The sequence below is a fragment of the Camelus dromedarius genome, chromosome 12, assembly GCF_036321535.1.
Source record: "Camelus dromedarius isolate mCamDro1 chromosome 12, mCamDro1.pat, whole genome shotgun sequence".
Taxonomy (NCBI): Eukaryota; Metazoa; Chordata; class Mammalia; order Artiodactyla; family Camelidae; genus Camelus; species Camelus dromedarius.
Window position 1 is genome coordinate 22,861,801 of NC_087447.1, and position 24,849 is coordinate 22,886,649.

The 24,849-nt window shown below is 39.4% G+C and overlaps 1 protein-coding gene across 2 annotated transcripts in view; it reads right to left on the reverse strand.

The window, feature by feature from the left end:
* The window catches only part of TRIM44 (tripartite motif containing 44), an 89,123-nt gene extending 64,632 nt beyond the window's left edge, over positions 1-24,491 (reverse strand). Inside the window, exons 1-3 of one of the 2 annotated variants that reach the window (XM_064492448.1) lie at positions 23,436-24,452; positions 5,033-5,110; positions 3,328-3,393 (exon numbers count right to left, since the gene is read on the reverse strand). In XM_064492448.1, the coding sequence (XP_064348518.1) occupies positions 3,328-3,393; positions 5,033-5,110; positions 23,436-24,107 (816 nt within the window). In that variant the 5' untranslated portion in view covers positions 24,108-24,452. Of the gene's footprint in view, positions 1-3,327; positions 3,394-5,032; positions 5,111-23,435 lie in introns of both variants that reach the window. The other variant, XM_011000591.3, reaches the window with a different exon arrangement.
* Positions 24,492-24,849: the final 358 nt, after the last annotated feature.

Sequence of the window (24,849 nt, forward strand, 5' to 3'; positions counted from 1 at the left end):
ATGCTGCACACCAGAAATTAACACAACATTGTAAATCAACTATATTTCAATTAAAAAAAAGAAGGGTATGAGGAGAAAATAGTTAGCAAAGATAACAGTCATATTGCTAGGGATGACGGGCTCTATGTATAAGTATCTACTCATCCATGGGTTCAACAATAGTGTGGGGGTGCATAACATAAAGTAGGACAAATCTGAAGTTAAGTCCTGATCCCATCGCTTACTAGCAAGTTATTTAACCCCCTTAGTCTTGGACTGCCTATCCATAAAACAGGGCAAATAATATTTCTTTTCATATGGTTGTTGTAATAGATAATGCGTAGCTATTACTATGTGCCAGGTACCAGGCTAGAAGGGCTTGAGAATACAGAGATAAAATAAACACAATTCATGCTTTCCAAGATTACTACTTAACAACTTCTTTTTTAAAATGCAAAGTGAAGAAATAGGTCAATAATTCTAATAACCCTCCAACCAAAGGAATACTTTTGGATGAATCAGCTTGACAACTGAGGCATCTCAATTCTCTGTTTCAGTCGGTTGAATAAACACTGCCCCAGTGAATACTTTTATCTTAGGGCAGGGCAAGGACGAGCACGAGACCTGACTTGATTCTGGTGAGTAACAGGACACTAACACCAAGAATTCAAGTTAGGTTTTGCTTATATCCATCACTATTTGTACATGTAAAACCTATCATTTTAACAACAGTCTGATTAGCCCAGGAGTGAAGAACTGGGCTGTGTTCCATGTCAGTGATATCAGCTATTAAAAAGGACTGTAAAATTCTCTTGCAGTTATTAAATGCTAAATAAAAATAAAATAGGAAAACAATTCTCAGTTCTGTTTAACTGATTTCATGTTGCTAGACATTCTTTAGTTTCACGCTTCAGTAGGAATATCTTTAGAGATTGGAGAAAAGAAGAAGGAAAAGAGCCTGATTATGTTCTAGACAGCCTTAGCATGATTAGATCCCACTCCAGTCAGACAGAAAAATGTGAGCCACGTGGCTCAAGTTTAAGATGCTTTTTTTGAGGATCACTTCTTATTAAATTAGTATGAATTCAAGATACACAAATGTGGTTTTAACTGTTTTGTTTCAAGCACACTAGCGATAGTAATCAGTGAATGGTGCATCTTAGATGGAAAGAAAAGCAATCAATACATAATAGGAAAGTGGTTATTATTAACTGCCTAATAACAGGTTACGTGTGAGCTTAGCTTGTTATGCTTTTGGTTCAATGCTTCCTGGGAGACTGGGCAGGGGGAAGGAAGGGAAGGGAATCAATGTGTTTTCTAAGTTTCAGTTTCCTCTGGGTAAACTATGAAAGATAACTGCATAGTCACTACAAAGGAAAGCTGTAAAGAACTCAGACGCATTAAATTTCCTAAAAATCCAGGTCCAGACATATACACTTGTACACACCTCAGTTAACTACATCTTTTAACTTCCCTAAAATCTAGCACAAATGTAAGAAACCTAGAGACTAAAATCTTGCTTTGTGCAACAGATGTTTCTGAAAAGTATGGCTGAACAAAAGAGTTTGCAAACTGGATCATGTCAGACATATTAGGATTATTTAATAGACCACTTTCAATTAAACAAAATAAAGAGTGTTATTAAAAATAACCTCCTTCCACCGTATGCAAGTTCTACACCCCTGGAGGTCTGTACCCTTTAAAGCAGGGCTCACCACAGCAGCATGCAAGCGCACAACCCCATCTGGATTTGTGCCTTATTTGCCAGCCACCACTGGCTCTCATACCTGTCCTCAGGCTCGGCCCTAGTGGCTGGGATTTGCTGTCTCCTGCTGTCCCTCTGGTTTTAGAACTCAGCCTACTCCTGGACCACAGCATGGGCCCTGATCATCCTAATACCTGACCAGGACTCCTTTCCCTTTTTTTTTTTGGTTTTGCTACTTCTCTGTTGGACATAACCTTTAAAGGAATCCTTCCACTCAGGCAGCCGGAACTGATGACTCAGTTTACCTCCCTTTACCCTTCCTTACTCCTCCTTTGCTACCTCAGCTCAACTGATCTGTTTTCTAAGCCTAGACTTCTATGTATTTCATTTTTTTCAAGGTTGAAATCATTGGACTTACTTACAAGAGCTCTTCTGGCTATTTGCTGAAAGGAATGAAAAAACCCAAAAACACAAGCGGGCAGGAAAACAGCACAGTTCCTAGCCCCCCTCCCCCAGGCCAACCGAGTCAGCAATGCCGGGAGGCGGCCCGGGACTGCATTTTCACAAGTCCTCTAGGTGATCTGCATGCACACTGAAGTTTAAGAACCACCAAGCTGAAGAAAAGAGGGTGTCTGACAAATATTTTGGACAAAATGAGGCATCTCATTAAAGAAGTCCAAATTACTGATAAAATGTTTAAGAATATTGAAGATATTCTGTGTAATAAAACCACAGCTATAGTAAAATTTTTGTAAAATATCTTAGAAGTATATTTCCATATGAAAAACTGTTTAGAAGTTACATGCCAAACTTTTAATAGTGGTTAACTTAGGGAAATTCATTTTAGTTTTCCTCTATGGATATTCATATTTTTAATCTATAAGCATATATTATTTTATAATTTTGAAAAATGGTTAATCTAAGCATCTTCCACCCCTCTCCAGCAAAACTGAGAGGTAAAAATTAACTCAGTCCCCAGCAGACCTCAGTGTCTGGACTAATCAAGCTTTGCGAGGCTTTAGGGAATTCTAGAGGAAGTGAGGCAGAGACAGTGTTCAGTGCTCCATGAGTCAATCAGTGCTTCTATGTAAAGCTGCTGTGCCAGGAAGTGACAAGTCATAAAGCCTGAGAGATTCTGCCCTTCTTAAATAGGCCAACTTAAAAAGGGGATGGTGGGGTTGGAAGGGAAAACAGAACAGACTAAAAACTTATAGGTTCTTTTGGAAGACACCAATTTATTTCTGGGAAACTCTTCCTTGTTGCAGAAATTATGCATTTAATTAGCCCCTTTTTTCACCCCCTCTGTGATCTGGCAATCATTCTGCAATTATGTTGGTCCTTCTTCAAGCTGGCTCCAGGTAAAAATTCCATACACAAATGGTAGACTAAAAAGTTTCTTGAAAATAAAATAGATTGGTGGAAAATTAAACAGGGTGAGATAAAGATAAGATAAAAGAAAAGTAAGTGTGTATAAACATATCCAAGGTGAAGTGTGGCCTTAGTGAATATCCTTTAGCTTATGATACATCATGGGAAAATCTTGAGGCTTCCACAGGTTGCTCTCCTGGGACCACTCAATTCTTTCACCTCTGGCAAGTTTCCCATCAGAAGTACTATACATAAAGGATCCAAAAGCACTTTACCTGTATCATCATTACGCACAGAAGCCACTCAGTGTGATTTGTACACATCCTCTCACTCTTCACTGTCTATAAGCATGTGGGTGTGGCAGAAAGAGAAAAAACAAGATAGCTGTTGTCCCAGAAACCAGAGAAACTCAGTTAAAAAAAAAAAAACTTTGTTGTCTCTAATAATTAATTAGTTCATCTTCACTAGAGGAAAACTACTTTGGTATAAATAGTTTTGAGGGGGGAAAGGGGTCTTTCTACTTTGAAAATTGGTAAAGGTTACCCCAATTTTTTCCTCTCAAGATACTTCCTACCTCTGGGTCCCTAACTACACCAGAAGACAAGCAATATTACCAACGTCCCAATACTTTCAATGCTGTACGAAGAGAAAATTATCATGTAGACTGGTAACTGCAGCCACCTTTTGAAGAGGCTGTCATTGTCTGTGGCTCTGCTTCATTCAGTGCTTCGGATTAGAAGACAGAGGCACAATGTGATTATACGGCAGAAAAGAGATGAAGCCCAGTGCTCGCAGCATCATATAAAAGAGCACAGGCACTGCAGTCAGAATTTGAATCTCAGCTCTAAATTATACTCTACTGGGGACAACAGGCCCTACCTCTCTGAGCCTCGGTGTTTTTATCAATAAAATGAGAATAAAAGCTATTTACAAGGTTACTGCAATGATCACAAGTATGTAAGAAGAGAGGGGGAACAGGAGGTAGTGCTTAATGGGTACAGTTTCAGTTTGGGATGATGGAAAACGTTCTCTGGAGATAGATGGTGGTGATGTACAACAATGTGAATGTACTTAAGGTCACTCAACTGTACACTTAAAAATGGTTGAAATGGTAAACTTCATTAAGTATATTTTACTACAAGTTTTTTAAAAAGGCATGTAAGGTTCTTAGCACAGTGCCTGGCTCTTGGTAAGTGCTCAAGAAATGCTAGTCTTATTTCTCTCATAAAAATCTTGAGATTAAAAAAAAAACCAACACAAAAAGCCAAACAAAATCATGCTCCTTTCCGTATTTAACTGTGAGAGGATTTGATTCTCAGGCAGAGCCAGCTGGCACCAATACCAGGCAGTGCCACAGCAAGTGTCTGGGTAGGAGAAGGGAGGCTGTGTTAGTCATAATCCCTCCGGCATGCTCAGTTCCCAGCCCACCCCCAACCCTGGTATAACCCTGGCATGGAGTCTCCCAGAATATCAATCAGACAGCCCCCAACATCTTGCAGAGAAAGCAGGAAGCTTAAACTATTTCCCAGACCAGACTCCAGGTCATGAGGACAAAAGCATGCACAGCGGCAACTGGCTCCTGTAAGTGGGGGTGTGACAAGACGCTAGTACTGAACTGGATAGGGCTGAGCTTATTCCAGTCCCCAGCATTAAGCTGATTATATCTTGGATGCCTTTGGCTGGATTTAATGGACACACAGGCCAGTACTCTCAAAGGCCCAGTAAAGGAAAATTAAAAATGCACTTGTCTGCAGTTCAGAGGAAACAATTAATGATTATGTGTTGTTAAGTCATAAAATAGAGAAAGGGAAAAATAGATGAGTTATCTCTAGATATTAGAACACTGTTTTTGATGGGCAGGCTTAATTAGACCTTGATGCAATGTTCAGATAGATGGTCATTAACATCCCTTGAATTTAGCTCAAGGAGAATGAAATACTTGGGGCATCAATACCTAATTAATTCTAAAACAATACTTACTTTAGGGTCTGAGCTCTTGAACTTTAACCTTTCCACCAACTCTATCATAGCCGCCTTCAGTCCACCTGAGTCTTTGCTCTAGAAGAAAGAAAAGTTGGGGTCATTAAACAGTATTTTGTTGCTCTCTCAAACACAAACAGCATTTCATGGGACAGTGAAATGGAAAGCAATTTTTTCTTATCAGCCAAAAAACTAAACGACTTAAAAAAGCAATGCTGCTCCTCTTCCTCTTCTCTGTGGACAAAGAGGGGCAGGACATAAATTTCCCAGTGACCTGAGAGAACAATTAGAATGAAAATTAAATGCAATTTGTATAGGCTGACTCACTGCTTCATTTCAGGGCTCAACTATGCCAATGTTCACTAAGGGCTGGAGCTTTGCAAAAAGAGATTTCCATCCAGGATGTCTATTTTATGACCTGGTGATTTTTATTTTAAACGTCTACATACCAAATAAAGTATACAATATTAAATATTCTTATAAAAATAAAAACAAGGAAAATGCCCCAAGATTTAATTGACAATCCAATAACAATAATTTATTGTGTGTATGTGTGTGTGTGTGTCTAGAGAGGACTCTCTCCACTACTTATACTTCAGTGTGCTGAAGTATATGTGTGTGATTGGAGAGGTCCCACTCACTGAGACACCAGACACAATCACACCTCTCCAATCACTTCAGTATATTTCAGTGTGCTCCTTTCAGTGTATGCTGCAGTTTTTGACTCAGACATAAAAGGTTTCAAATTTGGGGTCTGCATTAACTAGCTGACTAACCTCAGGGAAAGTACTGACTTTCTCAAAACTTTTTCCCTTTTTGATAAAATGAAGATAATAAACAGGGTTATTTTGAGGCTTAATTGAAATGGTGTTTGTAAAAGCAATCAGCACAGTATGTGGCACATAGTAAGTGCTCAATAAATGTCACCTATTATTATTGTTGTTATTATTGCACTGTAATGATTTAGAGCAGCACAGTCCAATAGAAATGTAATGGGAACCAGAAATGCAACCCAACATATGCATTAAGTTTTCCAGTAGTCACAAAAATTAAGTGAAATGGGTTTTAATATATTTTACTTAACTCAGTATACTCAAAATATTACCATTGTAACATTTCAACATGAGGTATTTTATCATACTAGGTCTCTGAAATCTAGTGTATATTTCACTAGCCCAATTCAATCTGGATTTGCGACATTTCAAGAGCTCCAAGCCATCCATGGCTACTGACTACTGTATTGGTTAGCACAGATTTAGAGTAAAGACTAAAGCCACACTGCCTGGATTCAAGTCCCAAATCTACCATTAGATTTGTGTGACATTATGCAAGTTACTTAGCCACTCTGCACCTCAATTTCTTTACCTGTAAAATGAAGCTAATAATAGTATCTATTTCATAGGGTTGTATTAAGATAACACGAGCTCATATATGCCAAGGTGCTTTGAACACAGCCTGGCACATGGTAGAGACAATAGATGTATGAGACATTTTTATTATTATTGTCTGTCTCCCTCACAATATATTAAATTCCTTTAGGTTTAGAACTACATCTTTTATCTCTGTATCTGTGCCCAGCATCAAGAAGATGTTTGAAAAATTCTGCTGAACAAATGAATGAATGAATATGCAATCTTTATGAATGCTCTAATACATGTGCATAGCATAATCTAAAGTCACATGAATTAGTTTATTTTCTTACCTCAACTCCTGTGGAAAAGATAGGGTCATCAACCTCATTTTACCAGTGGTGGAAAGGAAGTATGAAGAAGTAAAATGACTGCCATTTTTATGGGGGGAAGGGACAATAAAGAAGTACAATATAAACAAACACTACAATATCTGTTCTTCAAAACTGGCCTCATAATCAGTGATATCTTCCAAATTTGGGTGGATAATTCCAATTCCTCCAAAACAGGAAATACTTAGTAAGACCTCAACACATAGATTAAAATAGACTAAAGCCTAAACCCTTTTTTCCCTTGAATCTCCTTTCTCTCTCAAGTCTATACAGTAAAAGTCTGATGTAACACGACAAAGACCCATATCTGCTTTACATGTGCTCGCCAAACACAGCTTTGTTGATATTCCTATTCTGTGGGTCTAAATTTTAATACTTTGTATTTTTAAAATAATGGTTTAGAACTCTCCAAATTGCTTCACCAATTTAAATCTTTAATCTCTGGTACCACAGCCAACAAAGGAAAAGGAATCTGGAGGTCACATACCAGGGAGTGGGTGAGATCCGAAGTACCTAAAAAAAAGGGTTAAGTTGCCAGACACAGTCCTGCTTTATGAGATGATTAGACAATACAGCCTGTCTGGTGATATCATTCCTCTAACCTGCTTCCCATTGGCTGAACAAGCAGGTCACTTGTCCCTAGAAAGCTTTCTTCCCCCACATCCCAGCTGCCAGTGCCCATTTCAAGCTCTTCAGCGAGAGCCCTGATGTATTATGACTTTCCCCCTGGCTCTAGAGAACAGAAAGGAATGCACCAAACTGTGTCTTAAAAACATTCAGAACAGGACGACGAAGGAATCCCTAAGAAGCAGACAGCCTGTTTGCAGGCAGATATGCCTTGTGTGGTGAGATAAGGGAACCCTTAGCCTTCTTTCATAAAAATACAGTGTGTCAGCAGAATCCTTCCTCCTTTTCACAAAGCATCAGCAGCACTGCCTACTCAGGGGACAGAAGAAAGGTACAGATTCTCCCTTCAAGAAATTCACCCATTTTATCTCCCCACCCTGCTCTCTTTGAGAATTATTCTCAAAGATTAATTGGGGCCTATATTGAGCTAGCCTCTAAATGGGTGGTGAAGTAAATCTTCCCCAATGGCTTTTGTTAACCCCCCCCCCCCCAAATATGCAGTTGGCCAGAAGGAAAGGCTCTTCTGGGCAGACCTGCATCTGACAGCTGCAGGGCTGGGGCAAGAGTACAAATGGAGGACTTTGGCCCCAAATCCACCTCCCTTCTTTTCTCACATCCCAGTCCCTTTCTGCACCTCAAGAGGCCTTGTACATAGGTGTTTATGTGCTTCCTTCTTCCCCCAAGAACAGTGTAGATTAAAACAAGACAAGTGCTATGTAGTGACACCCACCCTTCAGAGTCTGATCAATCTGAGACGTAGGATGCTTCATAAAAGCTAACTCCTAGGGATTAACCAGAATAAAGCCAAAGAAAGGACAAACTGCCTACATTTGAAGGTATTCTTTACTCTCCAAAGCGCTTTCATATGCTCTTTCATTGGCATTTCACAGTAAGCCTAAAAAGTAGTGTATTCTCACTTTACAGCTGAGAAAATGGCTGGTAGAAATCAAATGAGGATCCAAAAATTACGGAGCTCATACACTCTTTAGCTGACATTAAAGGCAGTGTATTTTCACTTTATAATGGAGAAAAATGGTTCTGTGGAAGGCAAACGATGTCACCCAAATCACACAGCTGGTCAGTAGCAAAACCAAGATCAAAAAGGTCCAAATGAAAAAGATTTATACAAAAGAAGAGGCTGGTATCAAGAATACATGAAAAAATACATAAGGGATTCCTATAAATAAGAAAAAGCCAAAAAGCACAAAAGAAATTCCAACAAATAGTATGAACATAAGAGGAATGTGAAATGGCTAATAAACACATGAAAACATCTAAAAGATGCTCAAATTTACTTGTAATTATGGTATCATTTCTTATCCATCATACTGAAAAAAAAGTTTTGATCTGATAATACCAAGTGATGAGAGACTGAGGAAGTTGGGGATTTTCATATGTTGCTGATATAAAATCATAAACCCACTTTGAAATCACACTCCTAGCAAGCCCATTTTTCACTTTCTCCCCTTGAGAAACACTAACACATGTGTCAAGGAAGCATGCACAAAAATATTTATTGCAGCACTGTTTGTAATACTGAAAAGCTGGAAACATCCTAAGCATCCATCAATAGTGGGTGGCTAGATATACTATGGAATTAACAAACTATGGGATATGACAGCAAATAAAAAGAATGAGGTAGATCTGTATGTACCTGGGTACAAGGCAAGACATAATGTTGAATTAAAAAAATAAACTTGCAAAACAATGCATACTATATCATTTATTAAAAAAATAAAACTATTATTTTCTATGAATGATGCATATGTATGTAAAAGACCAGAAAAGCAATGACTGAAAAGACTAGTGGGGATAGTAGTAGGAAGAGTCTTAAACTTACATATATGTATTCCTATTGTCTAATTAAGATTCAGTACACCAAAAGGGAGGGAGGGAGGAAGGGAAGACAGACCTAAGGTTTCTGCTTCAAGCGCCTCTCTCCATGAGTTTGCCTAAGTATAAATACTGGAGCACTGAGCACTGTTCCCTTCACAAGCAAACACATGAACCAACAAGTATAAAAGAGGGTTCTTCACCTAGGGTTCATGTATTGATACTGACTTCAGGGAGTTTGAAATCCCCAAAACTGTATGCAAAATTTGGAATGTACATGCACTTTTCTATGAAAAGAGACTTGAGCTTTCCTCAAAGTCCCCCTAAAATTTAACTTTCCTAGAGTAAAGAGCATTGCATAAAGAGAAAGGAGACCCAGATTCCATTCCTAGTTCCTAGTTCCAGTCCTACTAATCACTGTATGAGCTTGGAAAAGTCATTTTACATCTCTGGGTTTGTCTCTCAATTTTTAAATGAAGAAAATGGACCCAATCAGAACCTACAAATTCATTCACAGCCTACACCCTACATAACTCTTTTTTTTTTTTTTTTTTTTTTGCTGAAACTGAGCAGCAATTAACCTGCTTTAGGCAAGGCAAGCTCTCTCCAGGTGGCCACAGTTGCCCTGGCTGGCTTCTCTCATTTACATTACCTTTCTGGTCCCTGTAGACATCTAAAGTTGCTACCCCTGGAAGCAACTCTTTCTGAAAGTTTCCTAACTCTAAGGGTCCTTGTATCTGAAAGTTGGAATGTCCTTCAGAGGAGTTTAGAATACCTCATAAACACATGTTCATCCATTCACTACAAAACACAGAAATATAGCTCATTCTAACATAAACATCCTTTGAATATGGGCAAGAAGCAGAAACAAAGGTGAAATATGGTTGGTAAAGTGGCATAAGAATAAGAAGTACTTCTTGACAATCGGTCTCTGTACTTCTATGGGAGTCAGTCTAGTCTAACGCCAATAACCACCTGGGCACCAAAAGAAAAGTCATGTGTCAGTATAAATCGCTTAAATATCTAAACTGGCTCCTAAATATTGAATTCTATATTACAAAAAATCAGGAGATGCTGAATTCATAAAGAATATTGGCTGCCCTTGTGTTGGTATCATGCTTAAAAAAAAAATCAATCCAACTTTGTCATTTTCACAAAAAGGTTCTGTTTGAGAGAAGCAATATAAAAGGATTGGAAGATTCTAAGGCATCCAATCAGAAAGCCAAGTCTTGACAAAAGGAAATGAAACTGAATTTCAGTATCACCACACCATGTCCAAAATTCTTCATCTTCTTCACATGACTTGATTTTCCAACTCCAAATCCACTCCTATGTTAGGCAACCATCTTTATATAGTTCCTCAGATCCAAAATCATTTTGGAGACTGAGAAAACCTATCAACAAGTCTCTTCAGATCTAACACTAAAACGTATGGCAAATATAACTACTCTTCACCATTTCTACTACTCTCTGCTTGCTCCTAGTCCAAGGAGCAACACTGCTCCCACTCAACCATCCTACAATCTATTCTCTACACAGGAACTGGAGTGAAATTTTAAGGACATGAATCAGATCACTCATTCCCCTGCTTAAACAGTCTATGGCTACTCAGAATGCAGTCCAAAATCTTTATCATGGCTTACTTGGTAATCTGACCTCATCTACTACTCCTCAACCTGGAACCCTTACTCATTATACTCCAGCCATCTTTTTTATCCCTCAGTAAGCCTGTTCCATCTCAGAGCCTCTCTATTCAGACAACTATGCCTCCCTCCCCATCTTCCCACCACTGGTTCTAACTATACCCAGGTTACAACCTCAAAAAAGTCCTCCTCAGATCCTTAAACAGCCTCTCTCCCATTCCCCCATCCCAGTCACTCTCTTCTCCTTCCCCTAGTTACTCACAGCATTTATCGTTATTTGAAATGTTATTTACTGTTTAACTTGCTTATGTCTGTTTTGCTCAGACAATAAAAGCTCCATGAGACTGGCGACTTACTATTAAATCCTCTACAGCCCCAAATACTCCACCTGATTAAGTGAATAGATCAAAGGAAAAAAACACCATGCCACTAACTTCAAACAGTACATAAAAATATTTTAACAAATACTCTATTTCTAAGAATTGTGGTAAAAATTAAGTGAGGTAATACGAAGGAAGTTTATAGTAGAGCCTGGCACATAGAAAAACCTCAATAAATTTTAGTTATTGTTGTTATTGTTATTATTAATTGAGTAACAATATACTGAGTGACTGACTACTAAATATCAAGTACTGAGCTAGAGAAGTGCTGAATGGAAAAAATGAACAAAACAATCTGTTACTAACCAAAATACTCTGTAAAATATCTAGGAAGAAAATCCCAGATAGAAGGGAAAGAATAGTTTTAATAGTCTGATTAAGATATTCAGAAAGTATTTATTAAATACCTTCATACAGATTATAAACATCAGCACAACTCAGAAATGTTAAATGGAAGTGGGAATAACTGAGAGTAGAGGCAAAATGGGATGGGGGAATGAAAATGTACTTTGGGGTCAGACCTGGATTTTTGAATTATTAACTAGGTGATCTTTTGCAAAGCTCAACCTCTTTAAGTATCAGTTTTCTCATCTCTAAAATGAGAATCAGCATAGCATGGCTTATTGTGGGAGTTATATCAAGATCAACTGAAATAATGAATAAGAATCAAGTGACCTAAAGCCACTTAATAACTATTATTATTATTATTCTCCTCTGTGGAAAGTGCCTCACAATTTCAGCAGCAGAGAAGTGTTTCTAGACCCCCTTAGTTTTATAATCTCAGCTAAAGGTTAGCATTTCCATTCTTCACACACATGAAGTCAGACAGCTTATACCCTGCCAGGGCTCACGCAGCCCCAGTACAGAGAGGAGAACAGCAGGGGTGCCTATACCATCTCTCCCCCAACTGCCTGCTGGGAAGAAAATGGAGGCTATTTTCTAACCAGAAAGTAAAGGGTGTATTGCCCCTGCCTCGCCTCTGCTTCTATAAAAATTTCCCACAGTTCAGAATGTAAAACAGAATTTAAAGAGGACAACCAGCAAGACTTGTGAACCTAAAATTAGACCTACCAGCTGTGTTTTGGTTAGCTAGTGCATAAGGCACCAGCAGGACACTGAAATATACAGGAGCCTCTCCTCTGAAGACAAGCTTTTCACCAGCCTATCTACCCACCAGAATAGAGCAGGCAGAAGGAACAGAAGGAGTGGGGGCTGAACAGTTTTCACCCAAAGAAACTTGGTGTCTGAACTTCTACTTCTGCCAGACTAACTGATCTGGAATTGAACTCAGAATAGAACATCAGATAGCTCTATAACAGTAATAAGAGTAAGAGCCACTAATTGCTGAGGGATTATTATATTCTAGGCATTGTGCTAAGCTTTTTACATGTATGATCTTGTTTGTTTCTCACTACAATCCAAAAAGGAGAAATAATTAATGCACCCATGTTACAGACGAAGAAACCAAGGCTCACGAAACTAAGTGAATTATCCAACATGACACAGCTGATAAGTAGCAGAGCTACTCAAACCCATAGAATGCAAAGCCAACTAAGGCAAGATTGCTTGGTCCTTCATATTCATTCTCCCACTTTCCCTTAGTAACAGACTCTAGCTTTTAGCTGGACACACCATGGCCTGAAGAAAAGACTGTTTCCCATCCTCCCTTATAACCAGGTAAGACTTTGGGACTAAACTCAGGCCAATGAAACATAAGCAGGAAAGTGTGCAACTTCTGAAGGGTTCCCTTAAAATAGAGGGATGTGCCCTCCTTTCTTTCCTATGCCTGCTATCCTGGAACTCAGATGTACTGGCTAGACTGCTGGCAGGCATCTTGGTCCATGACAAAGACTAGACCCTAAGGATGACAGAGAAGAGATAGAAAGCCTAGATTCCTAATAACTTCATGGTTCCTCCATATCAGTTTTAGACTGCCAATGTCCAGACTTTCTCTACACAAGAGAGAAATAAAACATCTATCTTGTTTGAGTTGCTCTTATTTTGGATTTTTCCAAATTATTTCATTATTTTAAATGCAGCTGAACTTAATGTAAACAGTGACATACTAAATCACTATGCAATACTGTCTCTTTCAGGTCTTCACTGATGCCCTGGGACTATTTGAGATTATACCGCGTATCATACATTTACCAAATATTTCATGCACATCTACTCTCCAGTAGGCACTGTGCTAGGTGCTGTGAACACAAAGACGAAAAATATATAGTCCTAACCCTAGAAGAAGAGTTTATAACCCATGTAGGACAGAGACATGTGAAAAAATAATATTGATACAGTATACTGTATTTAATGCTATAATAAGGGTGCACAGGCTGTTGCTATGGGAACACAGGGGACAGCTGCCTCACAGTTCAGCCGTATCTACTTAGCAAAATCCTATCCATCTTTGAAGGTCCACCTCAAATACCACTTCATCCAGGAAATCTTTCCTGATTCCATGCCTCCAGCTGAAATTAACTTCTCTTTTCTCTGAGCCCCTATGTCATACTATTTGTACCTCTTTTCTAATATTTACACACAAATAAGCACATGGAAAGACTGTAAGCTTCCTAATGTCAGAAATCTTCTCAATATCCATCACACAGCTCACCATAAGTACTCAAAAATCATTCACATAAATAAAATTAACTTAAAAATATCAGTTTTGACAATAAAGCTAACTATATGCTACAGTAGACATAATAGAATTAATGTTTTCTCTAGTATTCAATTGAAATAGCAGATTACTGTTACCCAGTCAAAAACTAGCTAAATACATCTGAAGTGTGTTTAACTTATAATTAAATGTTCAACAAGAATAACTCAATACATCAGAATGTATATCAGAGTCATTACCCACGTGGTTATTTGCCATGTTATGGATTGAGCACTTAGTTCATTTGGAAGATCTGGTTTGTTTGTTTGGTTTTATCTTTCCATTCTTGATTTGTTTTTGACATCTGAGAGGGCATCAATATTGATTTTTTAATCCCCTAATGCCATGTTGGTTTGATCCCTATTGTAGTGATACACACACAACACAAACACACAAAGGATTCTCATCTCTACTCTATATATCAGGACTAAAGTTTTTATTTCACCCCTTCTTTGTTTATACTGTCTCCTCTTCCGAGAGACCTGTGAGCATCTGTGCTCCTTCCTGTCACACAAGTTTAGCCCCTTGTTAGGCTCTGGATATTAAAATACACAACAGGAACAGGAGCATAAAACTAAGCTAGTTATCCCAGGCTGAACTGTAACTTCAAGCAGAAGACACACTGACACAGATCAGTCTCTGGCTTCTCAGTCTTGGGTCAGATGCAAGGGAAGAGAAAAGGTGGGTATTAACAATGGGAAGGAAGGGCAACCTCCGTGTCATGGGCTGTGGTCAAGAAAAGGTGGTACCACAGGCACACAGTCCTTTATCCCCAGAGGAGCTTTAGAATATTATGCCTACTGCATCAGCAACCTTCCCCTGAAAAGCCTATAGTATAATACAGACATTATATGATCCTTGTTCATGGGACATGACATAAAAGAGAGTCAGAGACAGAAAGTGCCAGAGGACTTTCTATTCTCTGTCTCCCAGACATCAACAATAAGTCATCTTGATAGTATGTACCCTTAATTCTGTGGTCTTCCTCCTCAAAATCAGTAACTCCAGTCTAACCATGAGATGAACATAAGATAAATTCCAATAGAAAGATATTCTACAAAACACCTGACCATCCCTAAAGATTCTGATTTATGGCTGGGATGAGGCCAATCACAGGTGTTTCTTATAGAATCTCCTTCCACAAGTGATTCTAAAATGTGGCAACAAGGCGAGAAACACAGTTTACTTTGTTAACATACTTCCTACTCCTCTTTCACTCCACTCTACTCCATAAAGACCTTTTTGCTGTCTCTCACCACCCCAAGTTCACCTCTACCTTAGAGCCTTTGCATTCACCATTCTTTCTGCCTTAACCATGCTTCTCCCAGACTTCTTCTTAATTCTTAGATTATGAAGTGTAATTTTAATAATGAAGATTGTGGGAAGAGTCCATGCCCTTATAAGAACACAATTAGATGGCCTTTCCCATCCATTTAACACTACAGAAGCCCTCTAGGCTCTCTTTAATGACATTACATCACCATGAATGTCAAATCCCCTGAAAAACTGAGCTGTTGTAAAAGAGATCTCCATAAGCTCATGTTCCCTCCATAGAATAGTATCTTCACCTGTGTTAACAGCGCATTACAACTGCTATAACTATGCTACTCCTCTCACTTCAAGAGCCATCTAATCCCTTTACAAAGAGTTGTATGAACCAAACCAAACATCTCTGCTATGAATTACTGGATTTTTGGGCAAAAAGCACTAAATGGCAATACAGTAGAAGGGTTTCCCTAGATCTTAGCAAGATCTCACATTTCAGGTGTCTGTCCTTATGTCATATGCTCAAAGATGCCTTCCATGATCAAATAGTAGCTCCCTCCTGTCACACCACTCGCTCCTTCACTACTCTGACTTACTGCTTTTGTAGTATGTAATACCATTCCCAATTACTCTATCTTACCGTCCTCCCCAGCTAAAGGGTAAACTCCACGAAAGCTAGGGCCCTGACCGTCCTCTTCACTGCATACTTCCCAGACTTATTATAGGTAAAGAAACTAGATTTTGAAGGGGAGACTGAGATGGAGAATCCCAGAATTGCAAGCCTCATTTTAATTTTCTATGAACCTTTTGGGGCAGCTTCAGCTGACACCAAGACATTCCCTTTATGTTGGTCTTAGCTTTTGTCTTATTCTATACAAATAAATAAGACACTGACTCAACTATTGTGTAGCCAATACCTCAAAGTTTCAATAGAAGGCACTTTCAGATACGAATAATAAAAATATAAATAGGGATATTACAGCAGTCAACCTTCTGCCTCCCTACAGCGCTACTTCTTACGAGCTGACCACAGAGCCAGAGCCACTGGCCATTAGGAGATACAGCAGTGGCACACCTCCACCTCCAGCCCCTCTAGCGTCACAGCTGTCTGAGCATGTGCCTATATCCCTCCAACCACGCTGCTACTAGATCCCCTCACAGCTCCCCCACTATCACTTAACCATTCTTCTCCCCTAATATCTATCTCAAAGTCACACTCAAGGGCAAAGGGTGTGGCTTCAAAACCTTTGGATCTGTCCGTAACAAAGCCACGTTAAGAACTACAAAGATACTTACAAGTACTTGCTGAACTCTGTCAACCACTTTTCCTTTTGCCATTTTACAAGACTCCACCTTTTCTTCAGGTGATCTTAGAGTGAACTAGACAAGTGCTTTTAAAACCATAGGACATGACCCATTCATTATTGTGCAATGAAATCAATTTATTGAGAGACTCCAGAAATTTTTTTGAACAGAACAGAAACAGAACACCTCATATGCAGTAAGGTACACAGTGTTCCATTTGAGTTAGTTAAAGGTATATCTGTGTGTGTGTGTGTGTGTGTGTGTGTGTGTGTGTGTGTGTCTGTAATCTAGGCCACAATGTAAACTATATTTCCCCTACTATAGATTATGTTCAAAATAATGTTTTAAACTACTGGTCTAGAGTTTTGAATATATCTAATTGCACTTAACATTGTTCAACAAAAATGATTCATTAAATGTTGCTAAGGATGCAAATTCCCTTGACAGTACAAGAATTTTCATATGAAAATATCCATGAACTAGATCAAGTTCTTTTGTCAGACCCAATGACCCATTTTCAGAACCAGAAATTATGGTCACGGTGAAAGAAACCTGAATTTCTGAGATGGGAAGTTATGACCCAGATGAGAGATCATAATATGGGCTGTGTAACTGTATTTCTATGATAAAGCTAGAGCACAGGCTCAATTCAAATTTGGACCCACAAAATCCTTTAGAGACCAAATCCTCTGGAGCCAAACTGGAAACATGTGCAGGAAGAAAGGCAGTACTTTAAAAGTCACTTCAGTAATTAAGGGTTAAATTTATCCCTCCAAGGTGTTTACCCTAGTCCTTTTGGCATAGCCTTCAGGGGCCTCTGCCCTAATCCCCTCTTGCTGTACAGCCACCCTGGTTTTCTGTCCATTCTAGACTACTTCAAAGTTTGCTTTACTCAAAGTACCAGCAGCCCTTGGGAACAATATGGCCTTCTACCACCAACATCGGTCACTTACAGCCCGGTTTGGGACTAAGTATCAAAACACAATTGTTCAAACTCCTCTCAACTCTAAACTTGTACATTTAACTAGACTCCTCCAATTAATGGTAATAACAGCTAAAATTTAAAGAGCACTTACAATGTGTTAAGCATTGTTAAAGTGTGTTATCACAAAGTAAGTTATTTTATTCTCACAAAAACACTAGTTTAATCTTAACTTTATACCCATTTTAGAAATATAGAAACAAGGGCAAACTGTTACCTAACTTGCCCAAGGTCAAAAAGCAAGTGGCAGAACTAGGATACTTCCTGTCCCTCTCTAATCCCACACTGTGTTTCATTTTCTTCTTCATAACACTTATTACATGTTTATTCGCTTATTTGTTCTTTTTTATTTCCTTCCAATACAACGTACGCCCCAATACAAGTAGTGACTTTTCCCCTTTTGCTCACCGCTATATTCCCAGTGCTTAGAAAGCACCTGCCCTTGGCCAGTGCTCTGTAAGTACTTGCTGAATGAATGAATGCAGTGTAACAAAGATCCTCTTCTTTCACCATCATCATGCTGAGCCACTTTTAACATTCCAAGAGACCTACTCTCTTGTCAATAAGCAAATGCACATTGCCTTCAAAATACATGAAACCAGAGGTGAACTGAAACTAATTAAAGCTATAGCCAAAATCTGACCAACTTCAAATTTTTATTGGCTCAAAATGATCGGGCCCTCATCCTAGCTGCCTAACAATGTAAATGGTATGCTCCTTCTGGGTGGGGAGGGAGACAATACTTTCATGTCTACAGTTCTTTTAAACACAGTATCTATTACTGGTTGAAAAATTATGACAGATGAGAAGAATCATGAAAATTTGGCTATATAATCAAGAATCAGACCCCAAAAGATAGAGAAATGGATCTTTTAAAAAATAACCAAATAGAGGGGAGGGTATAGCTTAGTGGTAGAGTGTGTGCCTAGCATGTACTGAGGTCCTGGGTTCAATTCCTAGTACTGACACTAAAAATAAATAAATAAACCTAATTATCTCCCCCCCTAAAATTTTTTTAAGTACCCAAAAAATAACTAAATAGGCATTCCAGAGTTGAGGCATTTTTTTAAAAAGTACCCTAAAAATAACCAAATAGGCATTCTCATAAATTAAGAATTTAACGAGTAACACTCACTGCAGTATTTGCAGCTATAATAAATAAATAAATAAGTAGATATGTGAAGTGATTTCTAAGACATACTGAGAGAATAAATAACATAAATAAAACATAAAAGAGAATTTACATCGTCCCCAAACCCACAATTCCAGTTTCACCATAAGAAAAACATCAGGCATATCCAAACTGAGAGACAATCTATGAAATACCTCACTAGCACTCCTCACAATTATCACGATTATCAAAAACAAGAAAATATAATGCGGCCAGAGGACCCTGGTACAGAAGTCATTAGAGGAAAAATCAGTGAAATTCTAACAAGGTCTATAGTTAAGTAACACTGTTTCAATGTTAACACAAGCAGAGCACAGGAAGCAGCTCTTCATCTGAGTAGAGTTACAAGAAATGTACTGTGCTCACAAGAAACTGGGCTGTACATTTGATTATAGGCAGAAAGTGAGGTGTGAGAAGGGAAAGAAAGTCATACAAAGCAAACCCTACAGCATGCTCAGAGTGGGAAATATAAAGAGGACCCTTTCCATACAGACTTGGAGACCCAGAGTAAAGACAAACTAAGGTAAACTTGCCACTATCTTACCCTCCAAAGAGGACTGTGGGGAGTGAAGCTTTGGAGCTGAACAAAATGAGGCGAGTGTTGGGGTGGAGGTGTGCAGAGTGGGATGAAAAAAATCTTTAAGAGGTTGTCAACAAGGGCAGGCACCTCTTGAAAATCTGGTTGAAGAAATCTTAAGCAATTAACTTAGTTTAAGGTGGTTCTAAACAAGTTGTATTCTTAGGCCTTAGCAGAAGCAAACTCAAATCCTCTTTCGAAGAATACAGTGTCATGCCAAGGCTTAGGAAATCCCCACAAATAATTTTTTAAAGGCAATGAGAAGCTACTCAAACATAACAAGCACAAAAAGAAATAAAGAAACATGAAAAACACCACTGAAAACAACAGCTATCAGAGAGAGATACACAAAAGCTTCACATACTGGAGTTATCAGTGACAGATTATAAATCAACATGCTTCCTTTTCTTAAAGGAATGAAGAGTATAGCTACACTATGAAAAAAGATAATAGGAGGATTAGATTCACAAATTTATACTAGTAAATTTGAAAATTTAGACAAGATGGACAAACTTCTAGGAAAATATAACTTCACAAAATTGACTTAAGGAAAAATAGACAACCTGGACAGCCCTCTAACCATCAAAAAAAAAAATCTATAATCAAAAATATCACACAAAAAAACAAAACAAAACAAAGTATACACACACACACACACACACACACACACAGAGAGTCTTATCCAGATGCTCCAGATGGCTTCCATGGTCAATTCTACCAATCATTTCAGGAAGAAATATTCCAATCTTATACAGACTCTTCCAGAGCATTAAAAGAGAGAGAAAACATGTGAGAAACAATACATCCTGACTCATACTATGAAGCCAATATAACCTTGATAGCAAAATCTCATGAGGACAGTACAAGAAATTTACAAGCTAATTTCTCCCACAAATATAAATTTTAAAATCCTACATAAATCACTAATAAACTAAATTCAAAAACATAAGGATACTTCATCATGACCAAGTTGAGTTTATGCCAGAAATGCCAAGTTGTTTTAATTATAAAATATAATAACACACACACGTACTTGCAAGAAGAAACACTTCAAGAATAAGCAAAAAACTAGTAAAACTGGTTACCAATATCTGTTGGGGGAACCAGGTGAAAGGGGCAAAGGTGAGAGGCTTTTGAGACATGTGAACATATTACTGATTTTTAAATCTAGTTTAATAAGTATATCAATTAATGCAAATCGTATTAACATAATAAAAGAGTAAAATCACATGGACACCCCACAGATGCAGAAAAAGCATTTGATGAAATTCAGTATCCATTCAATATTAAGAAAAACTCCTAACAAACTAGGACTAGAAGGGAAATTTCTTACTCTGATGAAATACATCTGTGGAAGAAAAAACTACCACACTTGTGAAATGCTATAAATTATCCCTCAATTAAGAACAAGACATAAATACCCACTATCACTTCTACTCAATGTTATAATAGAGGTCCTATCCAAAGCATTAAGGCAAGGAAAAAATAATAACAGACATAAGGACTGGAAAGAAACAAAAACTGTGCCTCTTGCAGATAATATGGTCATGTGTGTACAATAAACCTATAGATTCATCATTAGAATTAGAATTATTAGAATTAAGTGGATAGTTCAATACAAAAATCAGTAAGTTAATCATATTCCTATATACAATTAGAAAACAAAAGTTAAAAACATCTTTAACAATACTATAAAAATTTAAGTATCCAGGAATAAATTTCACAATGATGTACAAGATTTTTCAGGAAAAAAATTATAAAACTTTACTGTGAGGCAATACAAAAGACCTAAATAAATGAATCAGAAGAGTTTATTTTGTAATAGTATTAATTCTCCATATAATGGCTTATAATTTCAGTACAATACAAAAAAAGTCCTGCAGACTTTTTTTTTTTAAATAGAACTTCATGGTATGATTCTAAGAAATGTAAAAGGTCAAGACTGACTGAGACACTCTTCTAGAAGAACACAGTGGACAGATGTGCTCTACCAGATATTAAGATATGTTACAAAGCTATGGTAACTGAGAAAACATGTTGTTTATACAGGGATATACTAACAGATCAATGGTACAAAACAGAAGAGCCAAGAAACACATCACACGCATATGGGCACTTGATAAATGACAAGTGGCACAGCAGATCATGCAGATAGGACAGGCTTTTCCAAAAATGCTGCTAGAGCAATTGGCTACCTGACAGGAAAAAAAATGAAATTGAGCCCCTATCTCCACTACCCCAAAATCAATAATAAGTGGAACAGGGCACAAAAAGTACTAACCATAAAGGAAATTACTTATAAAATTCTACTATATCAAAATGAAGAACTTCTCTGTTCAAGGCACAATTTTTAAAAAAAGAAAATGAAAAATTAGAGAAGATATTTGTAACCTATATAAACAAAACAGAAGTCAAAAATAAATATACAAAAATGCCTGCAAATTAATGAGAAAAAGACAACTCAATTGCAAAATGAACAAAAGACGTGAATGAGTGCTTTACAAAAGAAATACATGAGTCTCAAGGTCATCAACAACCAGAGGAATGCAAATTTAAACCACAAGAAGATACCATTACATTTTTATAAGGCTAAAAAAAATTTGAAATTCCGCAGTCAGAAGTGTTGAAGACACTGAGCAACAAGAACTCTCACTCTTCATGGCAATGCAAACTGGTACAACCACTTTGGAAAACAGTTGGCAACATCTAGCATCTTTGAAGATATGCATAATATTATGACCCAACAGTTCCATCGTAGGTTTATATTCTATTTAAACATATGTAGATGTGCAGCAGGAGACATGAACAGAATGTTTACACCAACATTGTTTATAATAACCAGAAGCTCCAGAATCTGGAAATAAAATGTCCATCTCTGACAAAATAGGTAACTTGTCACATATCTGTAAAATGGAATTCTATACAACAATGAAAATAAACAAACCACAGGAACCCACTGGATGAATTTCACAAACACAGTGTTTTGAAAAAATGAGGCAAAAGCCAAAAGAACGCATGATAACAATACAACACCAATTGTGTCATGTTCAAGTTAAGTTTAGAAATGCATACATATGTGATAAAAATATAAAGATAAGCAAGGAAATTAACCAGAATAATGGCTTACCTATGGGGAAGCAAGATGGTTATAACTGGAAAACTATAAAAAGAGCATGGGCTTCCCTATTGCTACTAATATTCTATTTCCTAATCTGGGTGAAGGTTACATCCATATTTGCTTTATAATTATTTTTCAGACTGTGTATATATTTTTACACACTTTGAGAGCGTATTTTTTAAAAAGAAAGGGAAAATCTTAACATAGAGGATTTTCATTATCAAAGTATTTGTTATCCCAGTGCCAGCAATTGCAAGGTTGCTTAGGGAAACAAAAGGCATCATAATGATATTAACCAATGAACTGATCACTCAAACTTTCTTCCCTGGTAAACTCCAGCAATCTCTCTCACTGATTATGAACATCCACAATATAAATAAAAGGAAAATCATTTTCAAGTTCATTCATTCAACAAATATTTACTCATATTTATAATATTTCCAAACACTGTTCCAGGGAGCCAGTAAGGTTCAAGATATATAAAGACCCTGGCTTCTTGGAAAAGATGAAGGACATGGGACTCCCTCTCTCATCTCAATTTTGCCTCCACCTTCTCATCCTCCTTTCCAATCAAGTACCAAACATGAAGAACCTAAAAGGAACGCAGGGCACACATTAAATTATCAAAACCATAACCTTAGGGAGTCTTTTCACTACAGAGAAATTACCTGCTTGGATTTATCTGACTAAACCATGGTTCGCCATGTTTTCAAGTAAAAAAAGAAACTGCCTTATCGAGAGCCTTAAGTCAAGGCGACTAGTCTCAACAATGGAGATGCTGTGGAAATAGGCTTAAGTGGAGTCAAAATCCCAAGGAATGCTCTCTACCTGGGATCCGGAGACCAGAGGCTTGCAATTTTCCTGAAATTGCATACTAGGTTTTTGCGTACATGTTTTTCTCAGGTCAGAGTCCAGAACTTTCATCTGATTCTCAAAGGAGTTCAACCAAAAGGGGTCAATAAGCACTGCCCCCCCCCCAACAAGTTGAACAGACAGCTTTTTAGGGACATGATGAAAATGAATGAGACCACAGGGAGGCCACCACCTGAGTTGAAACCCAGGTGTCCTGACATCTAGGCCTATGCTTGAATGCTCAATACTTACTCTTAGTTCTTCGAAGGCTTCGTCTAGGGTGGAGAGCTGGTGGCCCTGGTGAGCGCCAATGACTGGGCACAGGACACAGATGAGCTGCTTATCTTCCTGGCAATAGGTACTCAAATCAAGCCCATGGTCCGGACACTTCCTCTTGGCCACTCTCTCTGCTTCCATTTCTATCTCTGGGTCAAATTCGCTTTCTGCCTCAGTTTCTCCCTCTGCCTCGGATTCTCCCTCTTCCTGGTTGTCTTCCTCTGCTTCGCTCTCCTGCTCATCTTCCATCTCTTCCTCACTGTCTTCCTCACTCTCGTCATCGCTCTCGTCCTCGCTCTCTTCCTCCGTCTCGCTCTCCTCTTCAGATTCACTGTCTTCCTCAGACTCGCTCTCTTCCCCAGCCTCGCTTTCTACGGCCTTCTCGTTTTCCACCTGGGCCTCGTCTTCTTGCTCCCCCCCCCCGCGCTCCCGGGCTCCCGAGGCCCAGGCCTGCGAGGCGCCGTGGACGTACTCGGCCAGGTGGTGCCGGGGGAACTTCTGCCCGTGCGCCTCTGCGTGGCGGCGGCAGTAGCAGAAGCCGCAATCTCGGCACACTTCCTCGGCCCCCGGAGCCTCGTCGGGCTCGCACTCGTCACATGTGCCGTCGTGCGGCAGCTCCTCGAAGGCCGCGCCCCCTCCGGAGGCCATGTGGGGGCTGTGCCGCGGCCCGGGCCTCAGGGCCTCCGAGCTCGCCGCCTGGCCTCGGCGCGGCCTCCTCGGGTCCTCCTCCCCACCCGGGGCCCGTCCCGGGAAGTGGCCACGGCGTGTCCCGCAGCCGCGGTGCCGCTGCCGTCTGCTCCCAGGAGCCCCCGCCGGGCCGAGGAGCAAGCACCGGGCCTTCCCGCCGGCTCGGCCGCTCGGCGCCCGCTGCGTTTCCTCTGGCGGGCTAGGCACTTCCGCCGCGGAGACCCCGCGCCCCCGTCGGCCCCCGCGCCGCACAGCCAGCTCGGCCTCCCGCTGCCCTCGGCGAGATCTCGGCGCCGCCGGCCCCCGCAACGCCCCGGTTCCACTTTCCCTTCCCCCGTCAGGCGGCCTCCTTTCACTTCCTGAGTCATTTAAAGTGGCAATGGCCTTTTTCAGCGTTTCCCGCGGGGGCTCAGCATCCCCGGGAGGAGGGGGAAGATGGATGAGGTCTCCCGCTCACTCCCGCGCTCTCCGGAAGCGGGACTTGGGCCCCGCCTCCTCCACTCCCTCCCTGAAGGTGTCCATCTGACTTTCCAAGGCCACTAGGCAGGTGGACAGGTGCATTTCAGTCTCTCTCCTTCCAATTTGTTGCTGTCCGCCCCAGTTCCCCGCTGCTGCCCTATTCTGCAAGGTGCCAGGACAGAGTGTTGTTTACCAGACTGAACCTGACCGCTTGCGATTTCCAGAGGGCCCGGAGAAGGGTTAT